This window comes from Spodoptera frugiperda, chromosome 1 (genome assembly GCF_023101765.2).
Source record: "Spodoptera frugiperda isolate SF20-4 chromosome 1, AGI-APGP_CSIRO_Sfru_2.0, whole genome shotgun sequence".
NCBI lineage: Eukaryota > Metazoa > Arthropoda > Insecta > Lepidoptera > Noctuidae > Spodoptera > Spodoptera frugiperda.
The window spans coordinates 11,250,388-11,273,466 of record NC_064212.1 but is presented as its reverse complement, the minus strand read 5'-3'; the positions used below and the strand labels follow the sequence as shown (position 1 = coordinate 11,273,466).

Genomic DNA, 23,079 nt, shown 5'->3' with positions numbered 1-23,079 from the left:
TGTCACTTAAGTTACTGAGTGTCCTCAATATCCTCTGAGGACTTAGTGCCAAAAAACAAGACTCCTTGCGGTCACTCAACGAAGTAATCAATATTATTTGAAAGCTACGAAACAGGACGTATTATTTATAAATAATATAATTAATTTATATAATAACATCAACGTCTTCACATATGTAAACACATGCTTCAACGATAAATTATAATTATTAATTGTTTGTGTAGACATTTAAAAAACCGGTATTTTTAATGTACTCCGAAGTATATCAAACTTGGATATAAATCCGCGATATGAGGTTATGAGACTTATCAAATTAAATATTAATCAAAACGGAACTTTATATAAAGACGTTTATTATAATATTAATTAAGTTTTTATTGGTTCAAAAAAGGTAGACTTCATCGCATCTAGGAAAGTGGTTGTAGTCGTATGGGATCATTGTGATACTTACCAACCGGATCCTATTGAAAATCTAAACCAAACATTAACCCTATGGCCCCTAACCAGGATGATATTAATAATTTACAGAAAAAAAAATGTAAGACATTATTACAGAATGTTTCACCCGTTATAACTGTATATGCATTAAGTAGGACGTCAATACTGTTTCTAGGAACGTAGGTTTGTAGTCCCGTATACTTACACAATGCCACCGAAGCTCAACTGTCCACGAACAATAAGATGATTCAGCACATAAAAATATACAACTATCTATCTATAGATTCTTTGATAGACCATACTTAAACACGACGAGCAAGACATTTTGTCTAAAGATTTTTATCAAAAAAATCTATATTTATGTTCTTCGGTTCACCTTTGTGTAGAAGTCAACAGTCTTGTTATGCCGTCTATCGTATCCGGATATTACGAAATACTCCAAAATTGAATATAAAAATATATAATTATGATACCTACTTAAATGTTTTTTTAGCTTTTATAATAACTCATATTGTAATGAGGATATAAAGTCTGGTCAAATTAAAAATTTATGAAAATGGCTATATAGGTATATGTATCTCCGTCTGCGTGTAGTTTGAACATGTGTCCCAGGCTGTCCCGAAGCGTCATTGTAGATTAGTAAAGATATAAAAACAAAAAAGCATTTGATATGCATATTTATGCAATAATAATAATCGAAGAGTTTTATTGTATGGTTAGGCTGAGGCCACACAATAGTGTCAAGAGCATGCATCGTGTTTTTACAGCAATATATTGTGTATAACTTACTTATTATATTGCGTGTTTAATGCTATGACGTGTTTTACAACATGTGACTGAACATTGAACTTTTACTTACATAATACCTACTTTATTGATACAAGGCAAGCGTTAGTAATACCTAGACAGGCTTTGCTTTAGAAAATAAAATATACCGTTGTAATGCAATGACAATAGATAGACACTAGACTTTAATTTCGATCCAATTATTGTAATGTTCAATTGTATATCGGAGCAGATCTAAAACCGTACAGATTATGTAGTTCCTTTCCTACTTTATTCCTCGTTAGTTTAGCGTCTGAATTATTTATAACAGTGTGTATCTATTAATTAAATTATCAACTATCCATCAATATAAAATGCGCAATTTATGTCAGTTTACGCCAATTCGCGTCAAAAAGACGTAATTTTATTACAAAGATATACTCGTATTATGTTGTTGTCACGTTAAAAACTTACGAATAATGTCTAGATTTCGTTGAATTTGTTACTGAAGTGGTGTTACTAAGTGGTACGTTGGGGAAGTCCTAAGCAAATTACCGACGTAGGTGTACGCATACGTATATTGTGTGGTTTCAATTAATTTACTACTTCATCACATTTAACCGCACACTTATCTTATAAAACATTTCTCGCGATTCCGGGAATAGATTTTTTCTTAAAATCTAAATTTGGTAAAATACTACGAAGTTTTATTGACCTTTGAAGTGGAAGGTTTTCACGGAAAGTTAGGCCTAACTATTTCAACAAGACATTTAGTGGAGGTACTGTTACAAACATCTAGCTAGCTACTTACTATCTGTAACTACTTTATATTGTTATTATTCAATGAATTTTCTAATCAATCTTACGACTACATCCGTCTCATCTAATGTACCATACCACTCATTTACTTAATTGGTTTTAAATTAACAAAACAGTTACATCAAACTAAAATTGGTATTGATAATATTCTACACCTCTATCTATTCACTCGCCTAATCGATTAATAAAAATAGAGCTGTCATTCTTTGCGATCTAAAGTAATTTATCGAGGTTATAGCTACGTAGCTGGGGATTATCCAAATTGGACCAAATTCACCAGAAATAATTAATCACTGTTTGATTAAACACGCCTACCTCTCGTATAGAATGAAACATTATATTGATTTAAAATATCTTTAAAGAAATTAATTGCTTTACTAATTGGCGCATGTGCACGCGCGTTTAGTCAGCTGGCCGTCTACCTCAAAGTTCCGGCTAGCAGTGAGCTCCTAATTATATAAAAACGAACAAAATATACCTACACACTTAAATATACATAATACATTTTACAATATCTATTAAAAACATTACTTTCAGCCAAAACTACACTTTGTAATCACTTTATACAGAATTGTGACGTAAACGCATCCGGCTCAGTTGCAAGCGCGGAAGCCCGAGGTGAGTCACATCAATTAAAACCTACCTTATAGACATATTAGGTAGAGTAAATAGGAGAACACCTTCCTAATATTAATGGATGATTATGTAAATAAATCAAAGAGGCCGGTATAATTGAACCTTGATAAGAATGCGGATCATCTTTGTAATTGATGACTTTTTATTAGCTATGATGATTAATTACTTCGGTATGCTTGAGGAAACCTTATTGTAATTTACCTAAACCCTTGAAGTTAATAACAGAAGCAGCACGTGAGGCAAATGATGGTAATCATAATCATTTACATTACATTTATACAATATAGCATTAATGTTGCAATACAACTTTACTCTGTTCTATATAGCTACTTACCTAAACAGGAGAATTTCGATTTAATTTTTATTTAGATAATTTAATTTTTATTTAGATAATGTAATTTTAAGCACTGTAAGTAATGGTAGTCAAATTGGGTAGGTACGCAAAACATTTCTTAAGGAAAATTGCACTTCGGAACGACCGATGACCAGATGTTTAGGAAAATAGTGGTTTTGTAAATTATGCTTTTGACCGTGAACGTTCAAGAGCAATGCCTTCTCAACCAAAACTCAGAAGTTGAAAACCATTCAAAACCATTTCACACCCTACAGCCACGCCTACCTCAGGAATCCAGACAATTTAAAATTCAATTTAGGCAAAAGAATATTTTAGTATTTTAACCATGTCTACGAAAAATTATAATTTTTACGCGAAAAATGTTACAGGTGTCATTAGCAGTTCTTATTATCATATCTGCCACATTATCGTAACTAAACAGGCAGGTGAATATATTTTTTTTTAATATAAGGATTTTTAATATGAGGATAACAGTTGACGGATGTAGCCTCGATAAGTGTAAAATTAAGATAATTTCTCACAAATCATGTCGCTGCTAACAGTCGTTTGACCTTCAATGATGCACCCCCCGCTAGCAACGCGAATTTAAGTAATTCAATTACAATTATAAACGTCATGCTTACGATACAAAAAACTTTGTTATTTTACGTCCTAATGTGCAAATTATCCGAGCATGTCACTTGAAACCGGCGAGAGCCGGTAATTGGTTTTTGTCAAGACTCCAATGTTACAGTTTTAAAAGTCATGAAGACTCTTTTGTTCTTCACAATTAGTTAATTCGGTAGTATTAATTAGAGTAGACAAAAATATCAAACAGTTTCAAATAAAAGTGACAAAATATTCAATGCAATTGAAAATATAAGTAACACGCGTGTTATAATATGTTCGTGAAGAACATAATTCGTTACTAACTGACCACAATAGATGCCATCAGATCCAAAACTTCAAGCAAAAATACAAAATAAAAAAAGTAGTTTTAATTTCCGAGTAAAATTTACGCGTGAAGATTCACTCTCGTCTGTCGTAGATAGATAAATGCTTGAGTATTTCTAAGTACCTATCGTGTAGCGTCAATCTGTCTGGACCGGATCTACTTTTGACGGTTTTAAATAATGTAACGGAGGTTTGCATCCATAAAAACGAGGATAATTAATTATGGATATATCTAGTTTAGAACATCAGTCAAGCCAACTTCTATAGAAAACCTAACTTGATAAATATTATTCTTTATTTTTTTTGTAATGGGTTGGCGTTTGGCCACTATCTCACCAGATGTTAAACGCAGCGATGATGCGGCTTTCATTTTTGATTAATTGGGCACGTCAAATGTTATGTACGGTAATACCTGCATTGAAATCTTCCTTATCTAGAACGGCGAAACGCTTGAATTGAATCTTCTCTGTATTATTGCATTACTTGAAGCTTCTTTGTACATGGTATATCCTTATAGACGGGATCAATAGACAAATGCCATGATATTTAACTGACCTTAAACGCTTTTACAGTTTATTTTAACCCGGATGAGAGTTGATAGTTTCAACTATGTTAGTGACAACGAGTGCGGAACTTATCACACATATAGGGACTATTAATTATTGGTCAAGAATGCGCGCAAAAAGTTTAAGATCCGCCACAATTCGGCCATCTCAAAGAACTTCATTTGCGTAAGCGTTCGCGACCCTGTAGCACTTTATCTTACGCAATATCGCCTGACATTACAGCTTATTATGCTTTCTCAAATGCTGTAGACCTATTTCAGAACGGAACTCCTTCGTGACTCACATCTAACTGGTCATTTATCATTAACTTTATTATAGACCTGTCTGTCGTACCAACTTGTAAGTACCTACTTAGTTTTCTAGACCACAGTCCGGAACTCGCTATGTTTTGCCTTCGTAAGAACAGACAACGTATATCTTCAGTTGGCAAATGTCCAATATTTCAAGAAAATGCCCTGATCCTTAGTAGGTAACATGATACCACCACAAGAGCTAATATCCGCATTGTTCCTTCACGCTCATACCAACACCGTTTTAGGCTCATAAAATTATAAATTTAAAATCATCGGCAAAGGAATTCCTTTGACAATTTAAATAAATAAAATATACTACATCGTAATTCGCAAGTTATACATAATTGGCAAATATTTTAGATAGGTATAATAGAACTAGGCGGAGATACGCATCTCTATGCAAATTCTAATGGTTGATAAATATGACAAGTAACGCAGGTGATCGACCGAAACTTTACAAGACGTATTATTTCACAAAAATACTTAGGTTTTCCCACACTTGAAATCTCCCATTAAAATCTCCAACAAACAATTATTTATTTAACACTCAGTGATTTGCAGTAATTAAGAGCTTTTTGTGTTGCCAACTCACATTATACTGAATAGCTATCATTTAAATCAATTTACAATACTGACTTAGGATTAAAAGTTTCGAATATCAAAACATGACTACCTCGGCTTGGCCCACTATAAGACTCACCGTGAACTTGCAGTCAAGTTCATGAACTATTGTAGGTAATTGGGATGATGACGGGATTTGTATGAAAATTAAAAATCTATTTAGTCCGTCAGTTAGGTAATGAAAAAATATTAGACACGAATTTTTATTTTGTGGTATACGATAACAATACTTAGATAAAACGAATCAAAGTTCAGAAGTGGGAGCAAATACGTAATTTCTACGTATAAAACAGACCTAGAAGTGACGTCACCCGACATTTCAAATCAATATACCTCCGAAAGTATTTTTTCCGCAAGAAAATAAAAAATACGCGTCATATGTTTTGAATAAATCTACAAGACGGACATTTAAATAAAAATTAGTCATCTACCCTATTGTAATATGCATGCAGTATCAGATTCAAATAGTCTTCGATGAATGATACGACAAAAAAATACTAGTATAATGAAACAGACGAGGTAGAATTCTCCGACATAATATCAGGATAAACTGTTTTTAGTTATTAGCTATGTATGAAGAAAACCTATTTTACTATCGTATGCGCTGGATTATCCAATATCTTACGTATTTTCAATGACACAATGCGCCATTGCTAATATAATCGCGTGTCTCACGTTTGCTCACGTGTCGTAAATCTGTCAATTGTTATTAACTATGCAGCAAATGGACTGGGCTCGCTGTTATAGCAGCGGTAAGTCCCCTCTTTGAGGAGTGGCTAGAGAGGCGTCACGGCGTCCTCACCTACCGCCTGACGCAGGTGCTTACCGGACACGGAAGTTTCGGTAGGTTCCTGTTTCGGATTCGGCGGGAGGAAACGCCCGGGTGTCGGCATTGCGTGGATCACCCGGAGGACACGGTGGAGCATACAGTAGCGGTGTGCCCTGCATGGGCTGAGCACCGCCGTGTCCTTAGGGATGTGATCGGCGACGGTGACCTCTCGCGTCCGGCTTTGGTTCAGGCCATGATGCGGAGCGAGAGGGAATGGGACGCCGTCTCCTCCTTCTGCGAAGCAGTCATGCTAGCTAAGGAGGAGGCGGAGCGCGTGAGGGAACGATCCTCCTCACGCCCCAGCCGCCGCAGAAGACACTCCGGGCGTCGGGGATCGCGTGACGATCTCCGGCCACCGTAAGTGCGGGTCTGCGGACGGCGAGCAAGGGTAGCTCGCCGCCCGACCAGAACCAGACCCGTGCGTACGGCGCGTCGCGTTCCGCGCGCGCCTCAAAGAGCCAGACCACCACAGATGGGGCCCAGTAGGGCTGATGCCTGATCCGGAGCTGCGGACAACGTAAAAGGTTACCGGGGCTCCGGCTCAAAGCAGGAGAAGGAACGGGGTGGTTTTTAGTCAGTAAGAGTCTGACACTCCCTCTCGCCTCACCCAAGGCGGGAGAAGTCATTGGATGATTTTCCCCCTCAAAAAAAAAAAAAAAAAAAAAATGCAGCAAATGGACAATCTCTTTTTTTAGGAGACAGAGAAAATGCTACGATGAGTAAGTTTTCGGTTAAATAAATTGACACTAAGCTAGCAGCTCGACTAGAAGATAGCAAGAACATGATGGTGAAGGTAAAGTAGTGAGAACAAGTTCATTAGGTACCTTTACGACCTACCTATTACTATTATCACCTACCCAGGTACCAACATTATTTGAATATGTAACCATATTGAGTCTTTAGGACAGATTACCCAAACCACATTATCTGTAAAAGAAAAGTATTCTACAGTAAATCGCGATTACGGAAACGATTAACGTGAGTCAGGTTTTTGGTCAATAAGAAAAGATTTTTTCACCCTTCCTCAAAACTAAAACGAGGTTTCTGATCCGGAACTGAAATATGTGTGTACGGTGTCGGTGTCGATTATATGATGGGAAAGTACCACCAAACTTAGTTTATATTGTAAGCATAAAGAACAGAGGTCAGAGTAAACGAACTCACCGCTAGGGTCAACATCATCAGCAGCAAATTTCCATCCACTGCTGAACGTAACGTTTTTCAATTGCATACCACTGAGCTTGATCTCCAGCTCTTTGCATTCAACCACTATCACTCATTCTGCAGATATTAGCGCTGAGGCGTGTTCTCCACACTAAAATGTGGAGTGTGTAGACCACAACCATTGTAGTTTCCTTTTTTCAAGCAGTAAAGATTATCAACTGACTCCTTCTACCCTTGAACCTAGGAGTGCCAGATTCTTACTGACTAAAAACCATTGCGCACTAAATCATGCTTCTACCCAGAGCCCCGTTAACCTTTATGCCCCCTTTTTTTTTTGAGGGGGAAAATCATCCAATAACTTCTCTCGCCTTGGGCGAGGCGAGAGGGAGTGTCAGACTCTTCTATACATATAATAAAATCGTAGAAAAGTGCTGTCTGTACATTGAAAATAAAAATAAAAAAAATAGCAGGGGTTATTGTTATGTCGATGTCGAACCCAAAAATGTAATTAACTTTTTTTTTGTCTGTTTGTCTGTTTGTCTGTTTGTCTGTTTGTCTGTTTGTCTGTTTGTCTGTTTGTCTGTTCGTCTGTGCGCGCTAATCTCAGAAACGGCTGATCCGAGTTGGATGCGGTTTTCACGAATATATTGTGGGATGCTTAAATTTACATTTAGTGTTTGTTTCATGTCAATCGGTTCATAAATAAAAAAGTTATGTCAAATTAAAGAATCACGTCGAACATTCTATGCTTATACCATTAATCTCCGCAACTATTTGACGGATTTGGTTGAAATTTGGTACAGATATAGTTTAGAACCTTAGAAAGGACATAGATATATTTTTATTTCAAAAATCAAAAAATAAAAATAAGAAATAAATTATCTTCTTCTATACTTATAATAAATCTATAGAGAGGTCAATTCTGTACATGAAATATATTTCCAAAATAACTATCAGCGGGTGATTAGTGATCGATACTGACGCCAAAAATGCAATCAGAAAATTTTTTGTCTGTCTGTCTGTCTGTCTGTCTGTCTGTCTGTATGTTCTTTATAGAAACAAAAACTACTCGACAGATTTCAACGAAACTTGGTACAATTGTTCCTTATTCTCCTGGGCAGGTTATAGTATACTTTTCATCATGCTACGATCAATAGGAGCAGAGCAGTGAAGGGAAATGTTGGGAAAACAGGAGAACTTACTGCATTTTTCAAGCTTTCGTCGCGTGTGCAGCCTTAATGGTTAAAGCTATACAGAAATAATGTATGACGGAAATGTTCTCCTTAAAATTGTTTGAAAAATATTCTACGACAGCAAATGTCTATCTTCTATGGTTGACTCACAATAACACGTATAACTGCCGATAGCTTAGCAGTTCGGAGATTTCTGATTAGATTTGTCTACACTTACGTTTATAACACTCATTCATTCATTCATATATTATAATAAATGTGTAGAAGGGACAATTCAAATTGAAATAAAAACCGGCCAAGTGCGAGTCGGACTCGCCCATGTAGGGTTCCGTAACAGCAAATAGATGACATAATATAAAAGTTATAAAATAACTTGGTTTTAAATAGTGTTTGTATGAACGACAAAGTTATATTTGCGGTTTTTTAAAATGTTTTATTTCTTAAAAACTAATAATGATATGTGGTTCAAACCAATTTTCGTTGTTAGTTTCTATTGAAATCTACAACATATATTTTTTTTAGTTTTCTCACTCACTTATTTTAAAAGTTAGAGGGGGGGGGGACACTCATTTTTCCACTTTGGAAGCGTCTAACTTTTAAACAGTTGATTTTATCGAAAAATGATTTTAGGAACCTTAATGCCTTTTTTAAAGACCTATCCATAGACACGCATCACGGATATGTTAGACAAAAAAAATTTTTTTTGAATGAGTTCCATGTATGGAGTACCCCCCTTTAATTTTTCAAATGTATTAATTGTTATTCAAAATTCGAATAGCGGTTACCAAAATACACCAACCTACAAAGTTTCAACTATGTAGGCCCAACAGTTTCGGAAATAAATGGCTATGACATACGGACGGACGGACGGACGGACGGACGGACGGACGGACGGACAGACAGACAGACAGACAGACAGACATGACGAATCTATAAGGGTTCTGTTTTTTGCCATTTGGCTACGGAACCCTAAAAATAATATAATAGTAACACCCAGGGGATGTGGATCGATACCAAACCCAAATATGTAATAAATATTTTTTTTGTCTGTCTGTCTGTCTGTATGTTCGGGCATCACGTGAAAACTAACGGATCGATTTCGATGAAACTTGGTATAATTATACCTTATTATCCTGGGCATAAAATAGGATACATTTTATCCTGAAAAAATACGTAAAAAAAAACAGTTTTATTCTACAGAACGCGAGCTCAACAGCAGTAGCTCAATAGAGGGATCTCCTTAATTATTATGGGCCTCGCCGTATTGGGGTCCAATAGATATTTATAAGATGTCATTGTCAGAGTTACTCAAAATGGAGAAATAAAACTTCCACGCGAAGACCGACATCCGCGCGGACGGAGTCGCGGGCGGAAGCTAGTACTAACTAAAAACCACCCCGTTCCTTCTCCTGCTTTTCGAGCCGGAGCCCCGGTAAACCCGCTAGGTAGTCCGCAGCTCCGGATCAGGCATCAGCCCTACTGGGCCCCATAACCTTTGTGCCCCTTGCAGTCCTATAACCTACCTAGACCTAATAGTAATTTATTCAATAAAAAGAAAGACAAGCGACAGGAAATATGAGGAAGGATATTGTCAAGTAACGCTACACAATCACAATTATTCACGATTGCAAATAACATTGTCGGTCAATCTCTTAGATACGCGATACGGAACTAAAACCCGAGGCTATGTTTATTGTAATTGAGGCTGGATGCGAGATAATGATCGAAAGGTAATCGATTAGGTTATGTATTCTAATGCTGTTGATAGACTATAAACAGTTAATAAAGATGGTATTGGTGAATTAACTTATTTTTTGTTGAAATACAGAATCTTTCATCCTGACGATGTACCTCTACGTAATTTGCTTGTTTTATGATTTTTTGCAGTCCACTTATGTATGTATGTAGGTACATTTATTGCGGTAACGGAACCGCAGTTTCAAGTCACGACTCGCTCATCTCAGCCACGTGCCTCGCGAGTCTCTATGATTCGTGTGTACAGCACCTTAGAAGAATGCCGCCCGCCTCCCGCGGCGGACGACCGGTGAAGTCACACGCGTACTACGCATTCCAAGCATTCCTAGGAGTTATGTTACCAATAAGTCTTATATTACCGTAGAACCTGATTTAATCTAAGGAAAGGATCAAAGCCTACACGGATCTATGTAGATCTGCGTGTGCTAGGAAAATTTTAGAAAAAAACCATTACTTTTTTTTGAGGGGTGGTAATAATCCAATGACTTCTCCCGCCCTGGCGTGGCGATGATTGCTAGACCCTTACTGACTAAAACCACCCTGTCCCTACACCTGCTTTAAACCAGAGTCCTGGTAAACTTCCTAAGTTATACGCAGCTAGATATTTTAATAAGATTTAAGCATAATCAGCCTAAACCGTATGCGGATCAATTACATGGGCATGGTACACTTAGATAAGCACCTAGATACTACAGAACATTTTTGGAATTCTTAGAGAGTGGGCCCATCACAAGGCCAGACCAGACCAATGCAAATATTTGCATAGCAATATCATCCAATCTATGTGAATAGAATCTGCTTTGTATGCCTATGCGGATTCTCGGAGATTCCGGCTCACTACCAGGTATTTATTACTTTTCGACACGATCTGTGCATGTTTTTGCTTCTATGTTTTTATTATATTTTCCCACGGGTCCAACGGTAGAATAGTAATTCATTCGTTCATTTATAAATATAGGTACCTACACTTAGTTGTAGACACGAATTACGGCCTTGTAAGCAAGCATTGAAGGAGGTCATTATAATGTCCTTCATGTAATTTATGTTCAGATATGTATTTGTATTCGCATCACACCAACAAGTTGCATCAGGTGCATGCAATCGAATCATGTTATTTTTCTTATTTCAAGTGCTGACCAAACCGTCCAAACCAAAGAGATCTAACGTCTAAATGCGCTAACAATTCCATTGCGGTTGGCAAGTTCATTCATCGAATACTTCTCATTGTCGTTACATAAGAAGACAAAGTTCAGGGCCAGCTAGCCTCATCACAGGTCATTTTCACTCGGGTATCAGGCGCTCGATAAACAAGGCGTGTCTAGAGAGTTGGCTTGGAGGCTGCATCCGGGCCACCTCAGGGATCAAGTTACGGCGGGGGCGTGCGAATGTCAAGGAACCCTAGCGTCGCGCGACTCGCGAGGGCCTGCGCTCGAGCTCTCGTCAGTCGCAGCCGACATGTGCGTCCGCGCGCCCGCCGCCGCCGCGCTCTGTTCTCTCGCCGCGATCGCCGCGCTCGTACCAATCGACAGTGAGTAAAACTAGCTCATGCAACATCCTATATTATATTAGACGCATTTATTGTTTACTATAAGCTTGAAAAGATATTTATAAAGAATGAGAAAATTGCATGACCTATCGAACACTGTTATTAATTAATTGGAAGATGAAATAAACTTCGTCTAAAATCATTGTTTTTTTTTTCAGGTGTCAACGGTTTTGAGTGTGCCAGAGACGGTCTCCACACAGACTATGATCAAAATTGCCAAAAATATGTGCGCTGCAGCAATGGTGCGGTGACAGGAAGATATTCGTGCCCCGATGATCGGGTCTTCAGTGAAGCCGATGGTGCATGTGTACCGCGAGCTCGACGACCCTGCGTGCGCCGGGAGTGCACGTCTACAGATACACTTGCATATGCAAGTCCTGGCACAGCTTGCCGCCAGTACTACAGATGTGAAAACGGAACAGCGGTAGAGCGCAGCTGTCCTACGGGAGCATGGTTTGACCTGGAACGCCAAGCATGCACTCGAGGCGCCGGCACTTGCTTCGAGCCGGTGTGTGCGGGGCTGCCTGACGGAGAGTACCCTGACGCGTCCCACGAGTGCCGGCGCACGCTGCGGTGCCGCGGCGGGGAGCTGCGCGCCGTGGCGTCCTGCGGCGCACGCTGCGCCACGGTGTGCCCGCCGCCGCGCGCTGCTGCAGCGCCGCTACCGGCAGGTGACGCAGACTTCTGCTCCGACGAGACTTGTTCCTCACTGTGCCGTGACATTCCTAATGGTGCATACGCAGACCGTACGACCAGCTGCCGCGAGTATTTCGTTTGTGAAGCGCATCGTGTGATCCGCCGCGGAGTGTGTGAGCCCGGCCTCTTGTTCACTAACGGTGCATGTGAGCCAGCCGCACAGTCGTTGTGTCCCCCGCCCGCACTGAGCCCATGCTTCAATAGACACGACGGCTTGCATAGAGACTGGCACGACTGCGCCTCCTGGTTCGAGTGTCGCCGTGAACGAGTAGTAAAGCGCGGCTCGTGTGCACCAGGTCTCGTGTTCGATGGCAGTGGTTGCACACCTTCCGATAATTTCCTTTGCGATGGCCCAGCGATCTCAATAGAATGTGAAGGGCTTCCAAGTGGCACATACCAAGATTTGGACTCTAATTGCACACGCTATTTCCACTGTGAAGGTTTACTCCGAACCATGCTAGCATGTCCGCCAGGGCAAGTATTTGATGGTGTGAGGTGCTCGCCAGCCTCACATTACCTGTGTCCAAGTCTAGAACGCGAGTCGTGCTACGGCCGACCGGACGGTCGATACCGCGCTGCCGACACTGGCTGCAGAGGCTACTACGAGTGCGTGCGCGGAGAGAAATCTATCTACGCGTGTCCAACAGGCCGCGTGTTCGACGGTGAGTCTTGCGTGCCAGCAAAACCTGGATTGTGTCTGCGGGAAGACCACTCGTGTGAAGGTCTCTCAAACGGCTACCACGCAGAGATCGAGTCAGGATGTCGAAGGTAAAAATATAACATCGCAATACATAATTTGGTACTTTCTGAAACAATAGTCTTTCTTTGGCCTGCACAATTATTCATAACGCTTATAAAATTCGAAACGACTGTTTAGCTACTACGTCAAGATCTTGTATAGTCTTTTGACAAAGTTCTAGATTTTCGTCATTCTTTACTCTCTAAAACGATTTTTTTAAAGCATGTTATGTCCTGTTTTTCCTTGTACTTTTAATAGATTTTCTGCGAATTTCTTTTAACGGGATACGACAGCTTGAAATTCGCTAAATGTTTTTTACAAACACAGATTAAGGAAAAATTAAAAAGCTAAATTTAGAACTTTGTCAACAGACTACACAAGTCTTTCCGTGACGTACATTTTTTTAAAACTATACGCAGGTATTTTTATGAAAAAGCTATTATTTCAGAGCGTACATTTTTTTACTGTGTCATGTCGTTCTTTATGTAAACTATAAAAAAACATAAATATTTTCAGGTACTTCTACTGCGAGCGCGGCGACCGGTTGGTCACCCTGTCTTGCCTGGGCGGGAAGACGTTCGACGGTCGTGCGTGCGTGAAGGCGTCGCAGATGTCGTGCGGCGGCGGGGCGGGCGGGCTGCGTGGCGGGCCCGGCGCGGAGGACGGCGCGCGCTGCGTGCGCGACGGGTTCTTCGTGCAGGCCGGCTCGGGCTGCCGCCGGTACTACTTCTGCGTGGGCGGCGCGCGCACCGCGCTGGCGTGCGGCGCGGGACTACGCTTCAACGGCCAGCTGTGCGTGCCGCACTCGCAGTACTCGTGTCCCGGCTGAGCCCCGCCGCCGCGGCCCGCCGCCGGAGTCGCTGACCATGTACCTGATCCTATTTATTGAGGCTGTGCCCCGCGCGGGCCCCGGGCCCTGCGACCGGGCCCCGCCGTCACGTGCGCTATGATTACACCGGTCCACCACAACTACCTCCTACTTGACAATAAGACACGATTACTTCTTACTCTTTATTGGCATAGAAACTTTCAAGCGACCTAAATACTTCTAATAATAATTACACATTGACTATATATTACAGTATTACTTTACAAACGAATAATAAGCTCCATGAATAGAAAAATAAAATCTCTTTTAACGACATAAAAGAATAGTTAATTTATTTATTTATATTAAATATTAATATTATAATAGATACTTCCTCGACCTTAAATTAATACAGATTATAATGGAATCCTCGCCAAATACATATTGAATGATAATATTTGTCATAATGGAGGATTCACTATGTTTTTAAATTCACTAAGTCCTTCAATACAAAAAATACTATCACCACATTCAAAATACTTTTAAAGTATAATAATTTTGAATAAATGAAACATAAACAAACAAACTTAATGTAATTAACGTGCAATATTCGTAAATTTGTTGAATATAAATATCTAAATAATTTTGGCATTATTCATAAATAGGAAAGCATTTCTAATATAATGTACATGTACATAGTATAATATTACGTATTTAATAAATATTTTAAGTTTAAATTTCCGTGTATATCATTTATAAGGTGGGGTCTAGTGAGAACGTCATAAATACGGAGGCGGAGAAGGTACTAATTTATATAATTTACCTAGAAATGTCCAATATCAAGATTGACATCACGAAAATCCGTAGCCATGACTATCTCGAACTAAACACGCCAACCATCACTAGAATTTATTTTTTACATTTTTATACAACATTCAATTACATTTATTATTTTTTTTACTTTTTTTCTGACCTACTCGGATACACATTAAGATTGTTTTACTACATTTATACAAGACCTTTTTATATAAATTTTCAATTGGTCCACGCCAGAAATGACAAGATTCACTTGCACGATTTCGAAAGGAAAACTTTTAACGATATCAACTTGTGAAAATACGGGCGCGGCCAATCTGTACCTTCGAAAGCTGAGCACTAAGCCGAAGGGACAGCACTATTTGTTCGTTGAAAACCTTGCAAATAAACGGAAACATACTTAAAAGAGTGACTCGACACAGTAAAAGCACCTTTCCATTAAATTCCCGATTAGATCGTTACTTCTCTATACAATTATAATGTCGATGAATGAGACAGTGCACATCACTATTTTATATATGGGGTAGATTCATATATAATATTTATTGTCAGATTCAGTAGTTTTAATTAAATAGGCAAAGTACGTACATTCTTAACGTTTACCGCACCTTGTAAACATACTTTATAAATTAATATGCAATTGGCTCGATTTATGAAAATATATAAAAAAATAAAACATTAAACAAAACTATTCTTAGTAAATACAATTTAAAATTTGCTCCGTTGCATTGTCACAATTTTAAATATATTGATTAAATATAATTAAAGAACCTTTTTATATAAAACATAAGCAATTGCCTTGATAAACAAATGTCTTTAGCAATGCCAAGATTGGAATACAAATCTAATACATTGGAATAAATTATAATTTCATAAAATGACGATTAATATTTAAGTAATACATAACTAATTTAATATATTTAGACGTTTAACGCAAATATAGTCGGACGAGCTCTAACAGAATATAGTTTTCAGCAAAGATATTTTAATATAGTACCATTTGTTGCCCTCAACCCATGGACCAACTCCATCGATTGATTAGTTGATGTTGTAATCATTATATTAATGTAATCAGACTTTATAAAATACCCTTGCTGAAAACAAAGATCAATTGTTACATGTTGAAACATCCACATAAGCTTTACTTCATTATAAGCCAGCTGACGCAAGAATACTAACAGAGTTTACAATATTTGAGCTGCGTGGGTATGAAGACATTACGATTTAATGAAGTTTATAAGAATGTACTAAGTTAGTCGACTTACCTAAAAATGCAATGCTGCTACGAAGCTTATAATTATTTTGGACTAGAGCAGCTCAGCACATGCTTTGAAAAGACGACATATGAAACTAAACGTTCGTACAATGAAGACAGATCATGTGGATGCTCGTTACACCGGAACGGGCCGTAACATGTAACAATCACGTAATGTAACACACTCGCAGTTATATCGTGAACACAATTAGACTCAAATCGGTTAGCATTCACACGCCTCTTACCCATGAGAACATTGTTTCGCTTTACACTAGACAACTTCAAGAAAACGAATATTGACTGTTGACCGTCGTACTAGACGTAACTAATCGTTATGAAACAAAAACAAGGACAGACTTATTTACACCAAACATGTGGAAGTTTTAGATTACAGACGATTATTTTTGATCACACATATGAAATAGCTTTGAGATCTTCGTCTCTTTATAGTTCATACAATAATTATGATGACACATATATTTTTAGTTTTACTATGAATAATAAACGACACGCCATATTCTGAAATGAAAATCTCAGTCTTACCTCACGACGAGTGATAAAAAGCAAAACTTTCGTTGGATTATCATCAACAAACATTAGATACACATTAAATAATAATATTATAACGACGATAACATTAATGCAAACAGCCCGATGGATAACTTTCTCATTGCCATTATCTTTTACAATACGATTTGTTGAAGCTTCATCAATAACGCGTATGTATCTTCTGATTGCGCACATACAAAGATTTCTGCGCAGTTCGTTGCGCAAAGGTTGCGCATAACTTTAGTTCTAATACTGGTGAGTTTTACTACTACAACAGTTGCTGTAATTTTCAGAAGTTGGATGTTTTATGTATGACGATTTCAAATATTTGTTTAAGTAAAGTGTGTTAGTAAAGAAATCACATACGTGTTATTGATCAGCCTTTATAGTTGGCACTTGTTACTGGTCGGCGGCGGTGGAGGGTTTGGGCGCGGGTGCGAGTAGTACGCCGACGTCCCAGACCTTGATGACGCGGTCCTTGCCCGCCGTGCACATGCGGCCCGTCGCCTCGTCCATGTACAGGGACGACACTGCGTGCTTCATGTCGTGGAATGAAGCCAGAGATTCGCGACTGAAAACATTAATTAACCTTTTTTATGCCGGTATATAAGACAACAATAAAAAATACATTGTGCTCGCGTGGATCCGCGCTCCCGGGATACCACTGGTTAATGGAAAGTTATAGATTTTTGTTAAATCATTTGATTTCTTCTGTGGTCGAGTCGTATACGCAACTATTACCTAAAAAAATGGTTTTATGGATCGACTGCTTGGTTGGGAAACGTATTATTGAGCGTTTCGAAACAATCACAAAGTTTCATATAGAATCTGAAAGTATGTCCAGTGTATAACTACTAGTCCAGTTCCTATTAGAAAGGATCTGTAACTAGTGAAAAACTAGTGTTACATTTTATATGCGCGCCTATGCGTACCTACCCCATTAGTGTTTAACTTCCTGAAAATCAGAAATAGTTATCCTACAGATAGCACGATCATGAACCTTGGAAATGTTTTTCCGCGACAATGTCAATTTTTTCTTCAACAGCAGCCGCAGCATGCATCAGTCTGTTATAGCGGTTTTCCTGCTCAGCCATTATTTGCAAACAATACGCGGATAAACCTATGTGTCGGCATACAGATAGATTCATTTATTTGCTCAATAAAGAATATTTAAAAAGTATTCTAGCATAAGGTACTTACGGTTCATGCCTCAATGTTTCGTAGCAGGTGGTGCAGACGCGCTGCGGGAACTCGAAGCCCATGACGGGCAGCGGCAGGCGGTGCGGGGAGCACGTCGCGCACACCGCCGCGCCGCACCACCGGCAGTGGTGCTGGCGGAGACCTGCAGGGGCACGCGGCTTGTTACACATTTATTTTATAGAAATGTGTAGTGAAACACGGTTCTCAATTAAACTATTCGAGGATGCTCGATTAGTTTCAAGCCAGAATGGAACTCACAAGTTACGCACGTTGAACAAATTTGCTTGAATAGTTTAAGTAATAATCTCTCGTGGTATAAATCGGGTTTTATTTTATTAATCTCTCAATTCTCATGGGTTAAATATATCTTACCAAGTTGCTTCTTTTCCATCATCGCCCTAACATTCCATATGAAGGGGGCGCGGCATATCTGGCAAAGATCGGACTCCTTCCAGGCGGGGGTCTCGCGTCGTCGGACCCCCATCTCCCAGACCCCCAAGGCCCCATCTTCACCTGCGGATATCAGCCGCTCACAGCTACCCACGTACCAAAGACCTGTCACCTTGTTACTGAAAAATTAAGATGCATCTTCAAACAATTGCCATCATGCCTGTTCTTCTGAATATGACAGTAAACAATAATTTACTTCAAAAATCACGAGCTTGCTAACGTTTGTATAAGTTTTAAAAGTTGTTAACATTCAAATATTCACTACTTTCAAATAAAATTGAACATTATTATTAATGTAAACAAAATGTCATAATTACCTGTGTCCTTGTAATTCATACGCCGTGCCCTTCTGACCTCCAATATCCCACACTATTATTGTCTGATCGAACGAGCCACTGAACAATAGCTGTGGCAGAGGAGCCCAGTTCAATACACGGACAGAACTGGAAACATACATGAGTAAATTCATTACATCGCGAAAAATACACATTATTATACAAGTACTTAGTTAAAATAAGATTGTTTCGTTATACTCAAATCTTCATATAAGCCCAATATCATTGGACTTTCTTTTTCCATTTTAATATATTTTGTAGCAACGATTTAAGGATGCATATATTTGGTACAGATACTTGTGAATTTGCAACGAAATAATATTACGCGGTTGTTTACATTTTAATATCCCAGACTGTGTTCATTATAGAAAAGTTGAAGAACTAATCGATCATATTCAGCAATAAGTGTTAAATAGCAATTACTCATGTTACATAAAATTACTTGATAAGATTTATCGTATATTATTGATCTATCGATTCCATTACGTCGGCGATCTAATTCGGTATAAAAATTGAGTACTTAATACAATAACTGTACTTTTATACACGTAGTACCTACATGAACACAGGAATATTACCATTGAGAGGGCATGAGGTCAGCCAAAAACACATCATAATATGTATGACAGTGCCACAGCTTAGTAACACAATGAACACCTCTAAAGTTACTCACCCAGTGTGACCCTTGAGCGTAGTGACGAGCGTAGCACCATTGTTATCTAACTTCAGCATCGTTATCTGCCCGCTATAGTCTCCGACAAAAGCATATTTCGACTGCGAGTCAAATCTGACGGGATATGTTCAGGAAATATGTTGATTGTGATAATTTCCTATTCCCTTATCTAGTACATAAATATCATGTGCCTATGGGTATAGCTAATTATTTTTTATGATTATTTCAAAATTTCTTATTTTTTTCAGTTGAAAGGCACGTCACACTGATATAACTGATATAGATGCCACATGATGACCTCGATTTATAAAAAGGATTTTGTTTTTTAGATTAAAACATCTGATCTTGATGTGAAGTAATGCTATATAAAATATAACAAACAAGTAAGATAACCCTCCTTTAAAAACCTCTTCATTGATTGAACAAAAATAATTTATAAAAGGATACTGCAAAGACGTGCACCACGCTTCGAAGGAGTATCCGCCGATCCTGCGTCCAGTTTCGCTGCAGTGGTATGCGAACAGCTTGTCTCGACTGACAGACAGCACCCACTCACAGCTCAGCGAGAAGTTGACAGCAGTTACTCGAGCCGTGTGCGCTAAGTACTCCCGAGTCTACAGGAATAAACTTGATTTTCAGAAAGTTAAACAACTATCTTTGCGCAAATTAAAATTTGTTTATCCATTGGCCTATCATGGTCAGCAGTGGGTAGAGCTGATAACGATGGGGATGACTTAGTCTAACTGCCATACTTTGAGAAATTTAATGCTACTTGAATTAGCTAAAGCACACAGACCTGTAGAAAAAAATCTATTTTTCAGTTTTTTAACCAAGTAGTGTTTTAAAGTTACACAGTTTCCTAATTATGTAAATTAGAATTATACTAACCCGATAAGGAACGAATAAACACAGTACAAACACATTAATTGAAATGGTTTCACTATCTGCGTGAAATGGAGCCAAGGTTAGCAACTTGTATAGGAAACAATTTCACTTGTTTTAATGGGAGCCTAATAGGATTACAAGCTGATGTTAAACTTATATAGGTAGTATATAGAATGACTTTCAATAAAATAATATTTTAAAAATACCGATTTCATTTATTTGATAAATACTGGAAAATTGCGACTACTGGTTTTACTGTCATTTTTGTTCCATAACTGACAAAACCTAAGCAAATCACCCTTAGACATATCGTCACGCCTTTAATCCCCGAAGGGGTAGGCAGAGGTGCACATTATGACACGTAATGCCACTGTGTACACCCACTGTTCACAATTTATGTTGTAAGTCCCATGTAATAGGTGGTGAGCCTATTGCCATATACCGGGCACATTTCCAGACTCCGTGCTACTACTGAGAAATTTTCGAAAAACCGAAAAAAGCCCAATAATACTTCGCCCGACCCGGGAATCGAACCCGAGACCCCTTGCCCAGCAGTCGCACTTGCAACCACTAGGCCACCCTTAGACAGTGAAATGTTATTTGTTTTTTTTTTATTATAAAAGATGTACTGAAAGCCAGATCACTGCACGGCTGAGAATTTCTAGAAAAGGGTGTCAGTACACCTGGAAATTGGATAAAAAAAAAGAGAAAATAAAATATAACAGTGATAAGACATAACCAATAAAATGAATAATTAAATAAAAGTGTTCTCTTAAGGGAATTGGTGCATACCGCCACCACAATTTACAGTAGTTTCAAATATTCAGCATTTACGTAGGGTGTAAATGTTTTATGTTGTCAAAGTTATATGTACAGTATTAGCCTACATTGAATTAACTGACTTGCCAAAAATAAGGAGGAGGTAATGATACACTATCATGAATTGGTAAATCTTGACATTAATTCTTTTTTAATAATAAGCCATTGGATCATTAGGTCATATCATGTAAAAATTTGAAAAGAAGAAAAGTATAATGTATAGTATATATAGGACATTACTCACAGGGTTTATTCTATTACAATCCTGTGCCAATGTGAACTCTGAAACAGTTCCATTTTCTTGGCCAATAAATAGCTGCCGTGTCTCTGGTGTATAGAACATTGAGGTGCAGCCTGATGGCATGTATTGGCAAATAGATGGCCAGTACTGTCCAGAGTCCCTCTTCAGCCATACTCGCACTGTCCTGAAATAAGATTCCTTGTTTACATACTTAATTTAATTGTAATCTATAAAAACAGATGTTTGATTATCATTTTTATACTTTTATAAGGGATATTACAATGTTTGAAAAGGTGCAAAGTAATTTATTTGAGTATCCAGAATTGATTGCTCTGTTATCGCTACTCTATCCATTAGTCAATAGGTATGGACAGCCAGAATAACAATTAAATTCATGTGGACCGGCAATTATTTCATTACATCAATTTACTTCATAGCCACCACGTAACTAATATTTCAATAAACTTAAAAGTACATTTCTACACAATAGACTAGAATATGAAATTGTATTGCATTATGTATTTACCACCCACATATGGGGGTGATTTCGAATACGTTGACAGTGATAATGTAGGTACAAAGTAAACCATTTTTTCGGAAAATATTGCAGATAATAGAGTTCTGTTATCAAACAATGGACGAAATATGAGTCAGAACTCTTACTTATCATCACAAACGCTAATTACACCGTCCTCGCCAGGTATAACGACCGCTGCGTTTACATCGTCAGTGCACCCTTCTAATTTACTCAACAAGGCAGGTTTTTTTGTAGTGGAAAACCTATCGTTTGGTGTCCTTGGAGCAGGCTTGATTTCAGCAGCCATATTTCAACGTTTTAAATAAGAAATATTAAATAAACACGATTATTCGACACTAATTCTTTCAGCGAAAAGAAAACGTCATAATAGTTTTGACATTTAAGTTTTGGACCTATTCTTAAATATCTGTGGTTCATTCATTGGAAGCATAATACGCTTGCGCTTTGAGTAACATACAGAAAAAATGCGGTATTGGAAAACGGATAGACTAGAATACGAATTCAATTTTTTATTTTATATATAATCAGGAAAAGCTTTTAACGTTGGAAACTATTTATTTAAATTAATTTACTGTTCAAATTATGAGAATAGCAGAATAGCGCTCCAAAATCCATTACACGCAGCAAGCAATCGACTTTAGCGAACATGACAAATTAAAATGAATTTATTACTTTATGTTTTTTATGATTTGTTGGGCACTACGAATCTACACTTTAGATTTCTATTGAGCTTTTCCCTGCAGTCTTACCTGCATCGAAATATGATGGTAACATAAGAAAATATTAAATACATTATATATCCATCGAAAGGGCTATGCTCAGAATTTCTTTGCAAGATCGAATAAAAAGTGAGGACATCCGCAAACGAACAAAAGTTGTCGGTCTAGATATCTAGCTCAGCAGAAGCAGACCAGCAAGCGGAAGTGGCAGCGGGCATTGCACATAGATACCACCGAGAACCGATGGCCGCTGGAACAGAAAGGTTTTCAAGTTGAGGCCGCGTACCGGCAAGTGCATCGTAGGACGTCCACCCTCAAGGTGGACAGACGACCAGATTAAGGTCGCAGGAAGCCACTGGATGCTTCCAACCGACCTATCTAGAAGATGAGCCTATGATCAGCAGTGGACGTGTTACGGCTGTTATGATGAGGACACTTTTTCT

The 23,079-nt window shown here is 38.4% G+C and overlaps 2 protein-coding genes across 3 annotated transcripts; one reads left to right on the top strand and one right to left on the bottom strand.

Moving 5' to 3' along the window:
• Positions 1–10,830: 10,830 nt before the first annotated feature.
• LOC118273224 (uncharacterized) lies at positions 10,831–14,893 on the top strand. The gene is made up of 3 exons (XM_035590084.2): positions 10,831–11,895; positions 12,072–13,377; positions 13,865–14,893. The coding sequence occupies exons 1-3, from the start codon at positions 11,823–11,825 to the stop codon at positions 14,175–14,177; spliced, it is 1,692 nt and encodes a 563-aa protein (XP_035445977.2). The 5' UTR covers positions 10,831–11,822; the 3' UTR covers positions 14,178–14,893.
• On the bottom strand, positions 14,346–22,303 carry LOC118273340 (WD repeat and FYVE domain-containing protein 2). Of its 2 annotated transcripts, none has more exons than XM_050695887.1 (8): positions 22,043–22,303; positions 21,383–21,563; positions 19,882–20,048; positions 19,435–19,548; positions 18,744–18,869; positions 18,349–18,545; positions 17,977–18,118; positions 14,346–17,347 (listed from the first exon to the last, which is right to left on the bottom strand). In XM_050695887.1, exons 1-8 carry the CDS (start codon positions 22,201–22,203, stop codon positions 17,176–17,178), a joined length of 1,260 nt encoding a protein of 419 aa, XP_050551844.1. In that variant the 5' UTR covers positions 22,204–22,303; the 3' UTR covers positions 14,346–17,175. The 2 variants fall into 2 exon arrangements, with proteins under 2 accessions (XP_050551844.1, XP_050551849.1); XM_050695892.1 differs by lacking the exon at positions 22,043–22,303 and adding an exon at positions 21,660–21,876.
• Between the last annotated feature and the right edge of the window lie 776 nt (positions 22,304–23,079).

What these genes read in the sequence shown, in the direction of transcription:
- LOC118273340 (XM_050695887.1), bottom strand. Translation starts at nt 22,203, where the DNA reads ATGGCTGCTGAAATCAAGCCTGCTCCAAGGACACCAAACGATAGGTTT. An exon ending in GCGTGGTGCACGTCTTTGCA is followed by an intron (nt 19,549 to 19,881) that starts GTATCCTTTTAT and finishes ATATCCCGTCAG; the next exon opens with ATTTGACTCGCAGTCGAAAT. An exon ending in GAAACATTGAGGCATGAACC is followed by an intron (nt 17,348 to 17,976) that starts GTAAGTACCTTA and finishes TAATGTTTTCAG; the next exon opens with TCGCGAATCTCTGGCTTCAT.
- LOC118273224 (XM_035590084.2), top strand. Translation starts at nt 11,823, where the DNA reads ATGTGCGTCCGCGCGCCCGCCGCCGCCGCGCTCTGTTCTCTCGCCGCG. An exon ending in CGCGCTCGTACCAATCGACA is followed by an intron (nt 11,896 to 12,071) that starts GTGAGTAAAACT and finishes TTTTTTTTTCAG; the next exon opens with GTGTCAACGGTTTTGAGTGT. An exon ending in ATCGAGTCAGGATGTCGAAG is followed by an intron (nt 13,378 to 13,864) that starts GTAAAAATATAA and finishes AAATATTTTCAG; the next exon opens with GTACTTCTACTGCGAGCGCG.